The 12,333-nt window shown below is 39.2% G+C and overlaps 1 protein-coding gene across 2 annotated transcripts; it reads right to left on the reverse strand.

Annotated features, from left to right (window-relative positions):
• Positions 1-1,027: 1,027 nt before the first annotated feature.
• Positions 1,028-11,574, reverse strand: LOC143282789 (translocator protein-like). Of its 2 annotated transcripts, none has more exons than XM_076588553.1 (4): positions 11,522-11,574; positions 10,754-10,855; positions 8,749-8,964; positions 1,028-5,329 (listed from the first exon to the last, which is right to left on the reverse strand). In XM_076588553.1, exons 2-4 carry the CDS (start codon positions 10,853-10,855, stop codon positions 5,159-5,161), a joined length of 489 nt encoding a protein of 162 aa, XP_076444668.1. In that variant the 5' UTR covers positions 11,522-11,574; the 3' UTR covers positions 1,028-5,158. The 2 variants fall into 2 exon arrangements, with proteins under 2 accessions (XP_076444668.1, XP_076444669.1); XM_076588554.1 differs by lacking the exon at positions 11,522-11,574 and adding an exon at positions 11,015-11,132.
• Positions 11,575-12,333: the final 759 nt, after the last annotated feature.

Consider the following 12,333-nt stretch of genomic DNA (forward strand, 5'->3'; position numbering starts at 1 on the left):
ATGTCTACAATCACCAGTAGGTATATGTGTGACGGGACATTAAACAAATTCCTCCACACACACACACACACACACACACACACACACGAAGGGTTTGTACACGTTTCTTTAGAAATCAGTAGAAGCGCAGATATGAGAGTACTTATAAAGACGCCCCTGCTTTGGAATAGGAAATGAAAAGGGTTTGGACTATCAATACGGATATAATAGTAAAATAATTGTCCTTCATTCAGTTCGGGACGTAAGAGGATTTACCTCCCCTGCTGTTTACAGTTGGCGCTTTCTTTCTCTGTCTCTTTTGTGTTTGTCTCTGTTTATCCGACACAAACTCTTATCTCTACAGTTCAATATCTTCTGTTGTCCAGTGTGTGTGTGTGTGTGTGTGTGTGTGTGTGTGTGTTTCACAATCTGTGTAGAAGAGAGAGAACATTTTATTGTCACAGAATAATGTCACAATGATGCAAAGAGAAAGAAAAAGAAAGGAAGAGAAAGAATGAAGGAAAGGGGAAACAAAGTAGACAGTTTCCATTGAATGGAAGAAAAGGTGGTCTGAAAGGAAGAAAGAAAGAAAAAAGAAAGAGAAACAGACAGAGAATAAATAAAAGAATTTTCCCCTTTTCTGAGCCTGATTTGGTGTCGACAAAATGTTTCCAGAATCTGTCAGTTTGCCACAGAAATACACACACACTCACACACACAGACATTTGCTCATACACACACACCAAAACACTGGGTCATTACAAATAACTCAGTGTGTGTAAACACACATAAACCAACAAAACTGGTTGCGATTTTTCTTTTGGAAAGGGATGGCCAAATCTGTTGTTTGTGTGTGTGTACTGCGCGCGCACGCAATGTGTTCTGTGCGTTTTTGTTTCTCTTTTACTGTACCAAGCCTGATGTTCAAGTAGAAATTAGAACAGCAAGAGAGAGCTAGATGACTGAGCGAGTGGGTGGGTATGTGAGTAGAGGGGCATACAAGTTCATTATCTCTCTCTTCTTTTCAAAACAGTCATCAACACAAACATTGTTTGCAATCTTTTTACTTTCCGAAAACAATGAAAGCACCAACATCCCAAGTCAATATAACAACTTCACTCAACTTTAAAGCCAAGATTAGGAGAACACTTCATGCAAACTAACACTGTCACACTGGTTGTGAGCCACAGGTGTCAAAATAACCATTTCTCCTCACACACTGCTCTTACAAAAGGTTAATTCCCTTCCTGTTCATCTGACTAAATCCACATACACAGGCATGCTTCAAAATAATGAAAAATAAATGACAAAAGTCGAAAGTCAACATGCACGCTCACACACACAAGTTGTTAAACATGCTGTTGCAAGTTCTCTCTGAAAATGAACAAAGAACCATAATGAATAAAGCTTCCTGAAACATCTGGTTACATAATACTGAGCTGACTGAAAATATTTAACTGTGATCTCCATTTTTTGAAGTCAATGTCTACTCTGGCGAAATTCTGTAAAACAATCATAATAATAATAATAGTAATAATAATAATAATAATAATGCAGACTGGAAAAAAATATTAAAAAAATAAAAAGGTGGGGGGAAGGGTTTCACTGAGACGTTAAGCTCTATCCAGGTACAGCAGCCCTATTTCACACAGAGAAATCTGTTATGATAAAAAAGAAATGCAATACGATGCTGTAAAACTGACTAGCTGGACAGTATAATGCCACAGAGCAAAGGCTGCTGATTTTTTTTAAAAACAACAACAAAAAAACGTTAATGTACGCAGATACTTCATTCACAAGTTTGTTCATATTCCTCAAACTATCATCACAGATGAACTATCATATAGACCATTAAATCAACACCAATTATGTATATATATATATATATATATAAGTTACAAAAGCACACACTTGTGCAATTTTGTGACATGATTTTTTTTTCACCAATTGTGCAAAGCTTTATGTCAGTGCCAATTTAATAGTTTACAAAGCAAAATAAGTTACAAAAGCACACACTTGTGTAATTTTATGACATGATTTTTTTTCACGCAGGAAGATTATTTAACAACAACTCGGGGACCTAACACTTCTCCACGCACGACATGCACTCTTTTTCCCCAAACATGATCGGCTGAGGGCAAAACCACACCATGCATCCACAATGACACAGCCCAGCACCAACACTCAAGCTCTGTTCCTTGACTGACTCAATACATATGGCACATCGTGCAGACACCATCAGTGATACCTTTCTCGTGAGCTAAGGGGAAAAAGAAGCCTATGGTTTTGGTCCTCTCAACTGTCTTCCATACTCGGTCCTTTGTACCGTCATGAAAACACCTCAAACGTAGACATTTTTTCATGCACACTGATTTTGACTTCACATTTTGATTTCTTAAAATCACATATTTTGAGACATTATTTTCTTACTTTCTATGCTATATTTTCAATATATATATATATTAGACACAGAGAGAGAGAGAGAGAGAGAGATGATTTTTTTTCCCAAGTTTTCAGTTGGAGTTTTGAACAAAAAAAAAAAGTTTCATAAAAGAATCAACTGAAGTTATTGGTGTCTGTATATGCATGTGTCTGTACTGGTTTGTGGGTGAATGTGTGTGTGTGTGTGCGTGCGTGCGCATGTACATGTGTCTGTGTCCACATGTGTATACATACATAGGTGCATGTGTGTTAATCATCTGGCTGACAAACAGTACTTTTAATTTCCCTGAAGTTTCTTGAACAACACTTCGGAACTGACCAAACATAGTTATGAAGGAATGAGCAGACAACAACAAGTACACAGACCATATCTTTTGTGCATGTTATGATCCCTAGGCAAAGGTAAAGACAAAAAAGCTGAAACATATCATTCCATGCAAATAAGCAGTCTGTTTACAGAAAATCACTAAGAGAGGTTTCAGGAAGGGATCAAAAATCAAGCAAATCAATCCAAAACCTCTCTCTGCCTTCGCATGTACATAAATGTCCATCAGGACATCAAGACAAGCATCAAATAATAAAAGCAATGTTCAAGCATCCAATCTTTTTTTTTTCTTAACACCTGTGTGAAAATAAATGGACATAAAAATGACTACCTATCAAAGGGTCACAAAAATGACTACCTATCAAAGGGTCACAAAAATGACTACCTATCAAAAGGTCACAAAAATGACTACCTATCAAAGGGTCACAAAAATGACTACCTATCAAAGGGTCACAAAAATGACTACCTATCAAAGGGTCACAAAAATGACTACCCATCAAAGGGTCACAAAAATGACTACCTATCAAAAGGTCACAAAAATGACTACCTATCAAAGGGTCACAAAAATGACTACCTATGAAAAGGTCACAAAAATGACTACCTATCAAAGGGTCACAAAAATGACTACCTATCAAAGGGTCACAAAAATGACTACCCATCAAAGGGTCACAAAAATGACTACCTATCAAAAGGTCACAAAAATGACTACCTATCAAAGGGTCACAAAAATGACTACCTATGAAAAGGTCACAAAAATGATTACCTATCAAAGGGTCACAAAAATGACTACCTATCAAAGGGTCACAAAAATGACTACCTATCAAAGGGTCACAAAAATGACTACCTATCAAAAGGTCACAGCAAAACATGGGATGCCTGCTCGTCTTTTACAACTGAGGGCTAACACTATGAAGATGCACTGACTTCAAAAGAACAAAACAACTTTTAAGGGTTACACTGAAAAAAGAAAAAAAGCCTGAGAAGCAGAGTAACAGTTATAAAAAGCAGTAAAATTCATAACGAGTTATTGCCTCCACTCGAGTCAACACTTTGAGTATGTAGGTAACATTTATCTTACAGAGAGTTAAACTACATACAACACTCATGTGATGAAACAAAAAGCTACAAAAGAAAACAATCCAGTAACATGTCATACTTATTGCTTATCAATCAGCAATTAGAGATGTCATAAGTATAAGTGTTGCAGTGGGTGTTTCCTTCAAGTCTGCAGAGAAAGGGAGCTCATCAATGGACAATCACTACCATCACACACCAATTTCAACCAATAGTTTCAGAGATTCTGTGTCAGGGTCTGACATCCATTTTGTTTTATATACAGCTTTGATCCTGAGAAATGGTAGTAAACATTTCAATTTTAAATATAGCACGAAATTTCATTTGGACCAGTGACATTTGATTAAACCCAAAGGGATTCCTAACACATTCCATACGATTCTAAATCTGTTTTCGTTTCCTCACCATAAAACTTACTTTTTATCTTTCTAGTTTACTATAATAACAAAACAGCTATGGTTGTGGGTTGTGGATTGTGCCTTGTCTATGTACCTGCCCCAGTCACTACAGTCCTTGAGGAAGCGTCCATTGTTTTGTGCAGTCAGTGTTCGGTCCTTATTGCAGAATCAGTCAACATAGTGCTTAACACCTGATCAGTCAGTGCAGTCCTATCAGTCAGTGTGGTCCTCACAAAATAATCAGTCAATGCAATGTGTTCAGTCAGTGAGGTCTTTGCAAAATAATCAGTCTGTGCAACGTCAGCAGTCAGTGCAGTCCTTAAGTGTAATAAGTCAATGCGGTCCTTCAGTGTAATCAGACAGTACAATGTAATGTCAACAGCTGATGCGGTTCTTTTGATGTAATCAGTCATTGCAAAAAAGTCAGTCAGTGTGGTCCTGTATGATAATCAGTCAGTGCAATTTAACAGTCAGTGCAATGTAATCAGTGCGATGTGATCAACCAGTGTGATCAGTCAGAGCAATATCGTTTCTCAGTGCAATGTAATCAGTCAGAGCTGTCTTTCAGAGTAATCAGTCAGTGTAATAAGTTCAGTCAGTGCGGCGTAAATTGTCAGTGCAGTGTGATCAAGGCATGTGATCAGTCAGTGCAGTATAAATTGTCAGAGCAGTGTGATCAACGGGTGTGATGCGATCAGTCAGTGCAGTGTTAACTGTCAGTGCAGTGTGATAACAGGTGTGATGTGATCAGTCAGTGCAGAGTTAATTGTCAGTGCAGTGTGATCAACAGGTGTGATGTGATCAGTCAGTGCAGTGTTAATTGTCAGAGCAATAAGTTCAATCAGTACAGTGTTAAAAATCAGTGCAGTGTTATCATGGGGTGCGACCAGTCAGTGCGGTATAAACTGTCAGCACAGTGTAATCGCGGGGTGGGATGCAATTAGTCGGTGCGGTCCTTGTTGTCGCGCCAGAGGACGTAGTTGAGAGCAGAGGCCAGGCTGACCCAGCCCAGGTATGGCACCAGCAGAGCCGCCGCCACCTTGTTGACGGGGTAAAAGGTCACGATGGTACCTGCCACGGCGCCCCACAGTGCTACGATTTCCACCAAACCCTGTGAACCACACAACCACAGAAAAGATTAACCTCTATCGAGGAAACAACCATAGAAAAGGTTATCAACCATCAACCACACAGCCTTAAAAAAAAGGTTAACATCTGTCAAACAGATGACCATAAAAAAGGGTTAACATCTGTCAACACAACCATAGAAAAGGTTAACATCTGTCAACCACACAGCCATAAAAAAGGTTAACATCTGTCAACCACACTGCCATAAAAAGATTAGCATCTGTCAGGCCATAGAGCTGTAAAGAATAAAAAAATATATATAAAAAAAACAACAACTAATGCTAATACTACTAATAATAACAATAAAAAGTTAACATCAGTCAACCACAAAGTCCTAAAACAGATTAACATCAGTCAATCACACAGCTTAAAAACTAAAAGAGGTTAACATTTGTCAAACACACAGGTATCAGACAGTTAACATCTTTTCAACATTTACGACTGAACGAGTGTAAATATTTGTCAACAACACAGACATGAAGGGTGAACATCTTTCAACTACAGTCAAATAAGGGTCAGCACCTGTCAACTAAGCAGCCATCAAAGGGCACATATATTGTAAACCACAGATAAGCATGAGTTAACATCTGTCAACCACAGCTACGCATGAGTTAACATCTGTCAACCACAGCTAAGCATGAGTTAACATCTGTCAACAACAGCCACAATTGAGTTAACATCTGTCAACCACAGCTAAGCATGAGTTAACATTCTGTCAACCACAGCTAAGCATGAGTTAACATCTGTGCATGAGTTAATGTCTGCCAACCACAGCTAAGCATGAATTAACATCTGAGCATGAGTTAATGTCTGTCAACCACAGCTAAGCATGAGTTAACATCTGTGCATGAGTTAACGTCTGTCAACCACAGCTAAGCATGAGATAAGGTCTGTCAACCACACAGAACAAGGGGAAAACAAAAACAACATTCTCTGTCTGCCACACATCAACAGAACCTGAACACAGTCTGTAACTCTACATATGTAACAGGGTTGACTCAATAACTCATTAACTGTCAACAACACAACTTCTAAAAACAAAATGGCTGCTTGTGTGAGACAAAACCCAGTCAAAAAAATGCACACACACCCAAATACACAAGTCAACAAAAGATTTGCAGGCCACAAATGCAAAAGATGACGATATACGAGTCATTCCCCACTTTTTCTTTCCTTCTGCATTCATGGGCCACAACACCCAAGTTCACTCATAACAACAAGCGGCTTTGAATGTGTATGACCCTTTTTAACCCCACCTTACAGGCAGACATTCTGTTTTGGGGGTGTGCATGCCAGATATGTTCATGTTTAATCCACAAAATCTACCAATCAAAGACACAAAATAAGGATCTTTAAGGTGTGTATTTGATCTTCTGCACATGTATAATTGTCACAACTCATGTAGAATTTTGTTTTGAGCATGCGCTTCCCCGTTTGCCCTCTCCATTGGATTGTTCATTTAGTGTGTGTAGCTCCCAGTTGTACGTTTTTCACGTGCAATTGTGGAGTCTTGTTTGTGCATTGGTGTCACTGCTGAGCAGAGGTTCAAGTCTCTCTGTCCTATCAGTGACAGTTTTCGTGGCTTTGCGCCCGAGGCCTTCTTCAGTTCTTGGTGGAAGGTCCCGCCTGTTTGTGATTTTGGGGTTTTTTGCCCGGTCAGCTGGCACCCTCATGTGGGGATTAGCTTTCCTCCAGGTGGCCAAGTTCTGTGTTCTGTGTGCTCCATCTAAGAGGGTACGAGTACCCTGCTGAATGTGTCTTCTCTGAGTTTTGTTTCCAGCATCAGAACAGAGTACCCAGTTGGTCCAGTTTGCTGCATCCCACTTCCTGTGCCATTTTCCCTTCAGCCTGCATTGGCCGGGTAGCACAGGCACTCCTGTTTGCTGACTGTTGTCTTCCTGCCCTCTTCTCAACATCACTAAGTCGTTGGCTTTTGTTCACCTAACTTCTTTGTTTTCTTCAGTCTTTGCCCTCCAAGACATCATTCTTCTCTTTTTGTGTTGTGCATCAGTGTTCTCTTTTCTTTATCACATGTCAAAAGTGCGCAAGTAACATTATCTGAACCGGTTTTCGTTGGACTCTTGTTTCTTCACGTTCTGTGTTTTTTGTGTTTGTTTATCCATTCTTATTATTTTAGTATATCATTAATGAAATTCTGAGTGTGACTAAATAAATGTATGTGAACTTTGAATTATTTCTGTTCTGTGTTTGTGTTGTCTGGGTGTTAGTGCTGGGTTGGGTGGGGGTTACCTGTCCGCTCTCTTACAGGGCGTGACAATAATCATGTGCATACATACAAAAAGAATAAAGACACTAGCATGCCTGCATGTCTATTGACAAAGTGGGAGATTGGAAAAATCACCACCATCGACCCACTGGGCACCAATAACACTGAACCAAGCATCATCAGATTGGACACTAGCATGCCTGCATGTGTATTGACTAAGTGGGAGATTGGAAAAATCACCATGATCGACCCACTGGGCACCAATAACACTGAACCAAGCATCATCAGATTGAATGTCCAACACTCAAACCATTTGCTTATTGCACTCATACCCCACTCACTCCTACTCAATAGCTCAGCCTACTCTGTTTATATCGAAGACTAATATCAGTTTACAGTTGGGCCAACAGCAGAGAGACAGCTGTATGATCAATGGTTTCGCCACTGCAATGGGTATTCATTTACAGCTTAGTCTTTTGTGAAGGACTATGACTCTTAAACTAGGAGGCAAGACTGCTCTGCCTCTTACTGCAACAACAGCCTCAGGGGCTAGTTGGCCATTGGGGTCCATCCCAATGCAGACTGTCCAAAAACCCTATTGGCCAAGAGAGTGTGGACATACCTTGCGCAAGACACTCACCTCATAAATCAAATTCTAGCCTAGATAATCGGGACAGCTGTTGCTTCCGCTCCACTGTTCTGATGGTCATAGACGACATGACTGCCATTATATTGTATTGTATTACTCTATTTTTGTCACAACAGATTTCTCTGTGTGAAATTTGGATGCTCTCTCCAGGGAGAGTACATCGCTACACTGAAGGCCCCATCTATTTTTTTTAATATTTGTTCCTGCCTGCAGTTTTCAATTTTTTTTTCCAATCAAAGTGGATTTTTCTACAGAATTTTGCCAGGGACAACCCTTTTGTTGCCATGGATTGTTTTACCTGTGCTAAAAGCATGCTGCACATGAACCTCAATTTATCGTCTCATCCTAATGACTAGTATGGAGGGGGAGAAAATGTCTAGTGGAGGGGGAGAAAATGTCTACTGGAGGGGGAGAAAATACTGGCGACTGTGCCGGGATTCCAACCAATGTGCACAGATTCTCTCGCTTCCTAGGCAGACAAGTTACCTCTAGGCCAAAACTCCACTCATATCAACAAGCCACTCACCCACTTCAGACTCTTGGCCCCAAAGACGATGGGGGTCCAGGCCCAGTTGAGGGCCAGCTGGGTGCCAAACATCGCCAGGGGCAGCCGGTTGTCTCCCTCAAAGCCACCCCCGTCCCTCCACACCAGGTAGGAGGCAAACCCCATCGTACTGTACAGGCAGGTCCACACAGGGCCAAAGGCGCGGTTCGGGGGACGCCAGTCCGGTTTCTTCAGATGCTGCCATCAGGCAAAGGGATCATGTTTCAAAGTCTCAGACATTCACATTTTCTAAGCTCAGTCACCTATGTAGGTCTCAACAGGTGCTAACATGTACAAAGCACAAAATGAAACATTAAAAAAAAATATCCATTATCAAACATGATGATGAGTAGGTTTAACATATACTTCTAGAGCGCAATGACACATTGAAAATCATTAATTAGTGCCAAATTGAATTATGAAACATCAGATTGTAGAAATAAATATTTACTAGGCACTTTAAACTTTTCTATAAAAAAAATGAATTAGAATAATTCTTAAAAAAGACTTTTAAATGCTTTCTTCAAGTTGACCACTCACACATGTGACAAAAGCCTTTACCAATGTGTTAATTTTGAACTACCTATGAACAAACACAGGTTTATTAATCAGTACAAGGGAAGTAACTGATATCCATGATACTCTGCTATTGATTTTGTCATGTCACTGCAGCAAGCCAGCCACAAGTTCCTGTTCTTAATATTAAGAACAAGACCAAAAGACAGCAACGAAGAACAAATAAAATCTAATTCGCATGCAATGAATTCTCTTTTTGTTTTAACTGCATTTCCTGCATGCAGTGAAACTCTTGTCACAGGTCAGCAACTTTAATACAGCAATGATCATGAAAACAAAGTATCACACTGTCAATAAACAAGCACAACTGTTGATACTCATACTTCATATATAATCTATCCCAGCCTCCATCTAAACCTTTGCCTCTGTGTGTGGTGCACTCGACCAGAGAAATCCATCCAACAATTGTTCAAAAATGTGATGTTAAATGGGCATTGTCCCCAGCCAGTGTAGTTCATCAGCCTGACAAATTTCTACTGATGACAAAAACATGAAATGCTCTGAAGACAAGAGTATGATTGCCTTCATGGTGAGGTAACTGAAAATATCCATGCAGTTTTCTCAGTGTAACAAATGCACTCAAAAACCTTGAATTTCTTTGTGAATGTGTACAAAGTATATCTCAAAAACCTTGAATTTGTTATTGAATTTGTAAAATATATACAGTGTGTTTGTGAATCTGCATTAACAAGTACAGTGTGCTGTGAAATCATTGTTTGTGAACATGTATAAGATAGTGTTTTGTGTTTGTGAATGTGTATAATATGAAGTGTGTTTGTAAATTTACATCTATGTAAAACAGATACACCTGTCTGGCATAATATAGTGTGTTTGTAAATGTACATCTATATAAAACAGATACACCTGTCTGCAATATCAAACCACAAAAATTTTGCTCCTGTATGAGCAAGACACTAAATGACTTGGAAATTTAAAAATTAAAAAATTAAATAAAAAATCTCTCTCTCTCTCTCCACACACACACACACACACACATATATATATATATATATATATAATTGCCCTTTTGTAGTTTATTTGTTGGTGTGTTTTTCTTCTTCTCTCCTCTGTGATCCTTACTAACTTGAATCTATATTTCCATTTTGTAGAGACCAATGCTTTGAAATACAACAGAGCTTGCGGAACCTTGTAAGCACTTTCTTCAGTGCAGCACCCCAAAGATCCCTCAAAGTTACAGATTAAGAAGAACTCCGAGAAATAACCTCAGTGAGAAAATTCCTGTGACTGTAGTGTATAGCAGTAAAATATGGAACTAAAACTATTAAAAGCATCAACTTTTTGAAAGCACTGGTTATACCTGTCTCTATCTTTTCTCTTTCCTGAACTCTTATTAGAATATCATCACTTCATCACTAATTCATGTATGCAATACTGCATGGTCGGTACAGACCTCATACCAGTCTGGTATGGCCCTCCTGGTCAAAAATCCTCCAGCAATTCCTCCCAGATTGGGCAGCACAATGGCAAAGGCTGGTGCCAAGTAGTCTGACATCTGGTTAAGAAAAAAAAGGGGGGTGGGGGGCAGGGAAAATACAAGATTAAAATCAGATACAATTGATATGTGAAGATCATTAACATCGCAAAATGCTTATTTGCTTTAGCTATTGTTAGTAAAAGTACTCTAAGCATGCAAGTACACGCACAAACATACGCTTTTGTTCTTTCGTTGTGTTTATCAATCCTTTGAATTTCTGGACAACTCTAAATGAAGTCGAATCGAATGAAGTCACACTGACTCGGCTAAATTTCAATCACATTGACTCAGCTAAATTTCAAACACATACTTGCCCTTGTTTCAAGGACAACGTTTTACATGCAAAACCGACTAACACATTACCCGTCTGACACAAAGTCACGTATAAATTCATATGTTCAAGTGTAGCTTATTCCTTTTCTGAATTTCTCATCGTGTTATTTTATTTTGCATTCACTTTTTCGGTCAACCCGACTAAGTGGTTATATAAGCCCATAGACGTAAAGTGGATATTCGTATTATTAATTCAGATGCTTCAAACTACAAGGCAGAAACCATCTATGCATTACCGAGCAAAAAAGGTATATACCGTAACCCAAACAGCCCTCATTTTCAAACTTGTGCAACCTTACGTGATTTTGCTCTCATGAACTTATAAAATCTGATAGTCCAAAAGCCACCCACCTTGCTCGCGTTTCGTGATGCAAGTCGGAGTGCATGAACTCAAGCAGGAGTGCACTTGATTTATAATGTGAACTTGGTTGTAACGTGACGCCGGAAATTTTCCGAATATCAACATTATGCACAATTATAATTTCTGGTTTACATTTGGATATCATGGTGTATATGTAAGTGGAAAGAAGAAAAATAGCGTTCATGTTCTTTGAGGATTCAATTGAGGAAGAACAGACAGAGCAATCAGGTCATGACTGAAGGTATAAAGCGCTAAGCTGAAGCATGTAGTGTAGTTTCATCACCAACTGACAACCGTGGTCATTCTCTTTGGTTAATCATTTCATTGAAGGAATCTCGTGATATTCCACAATCATATCTCGTAATATTTCAGCGTCTGCTGTATGGTCTGCGCTGAAAATTGCACGATCTTTATATTTGGTGCACTATCACTAATCCAGTTAATGAACGTCTGTCTGTCTGTTTGTTTGTTTGATTGGTTGGTTGGTCGGTTGGTACGTGATTTGGTTTGTTGTTTGCTTGTTTGATTTTCAATCAAATACCTAAATCACTACTTCACTAGGGTTTTCTGCAACTTTTGCCGTGCAGCAGATAAACCTTTAAATTAAGGTTCTCTTTCTGACTTCACGTTGTCTGTTCAGTTAAGTTCGGTTACTCAAGGAGGCATTCGGACTGAGTTTTATTGGAGTTAAAAATGTTCCTAACTCCTCGGTAAATTCCATATACTTAGGAACATTCTCAACTCTCAGCAAACTTAGCGCTGCAAAGATCGCCTCATGCAACCCGGCCCAGCAGCGTAAACC

Source organism: Babylonia areolata, chromosome 6 (assembly GCF_041734735.1).
Source record: "Babylonia areolata isolate BAREFJ2019XMU chromosome 6, ASM4173473v1, whole genome shotgun sequence".
NCBI lineage: Eukaryota > Metazoa > Mollusca > Gastropoda > Neogastropoda > Buccinidae > Babylonia > Babylonia areolata.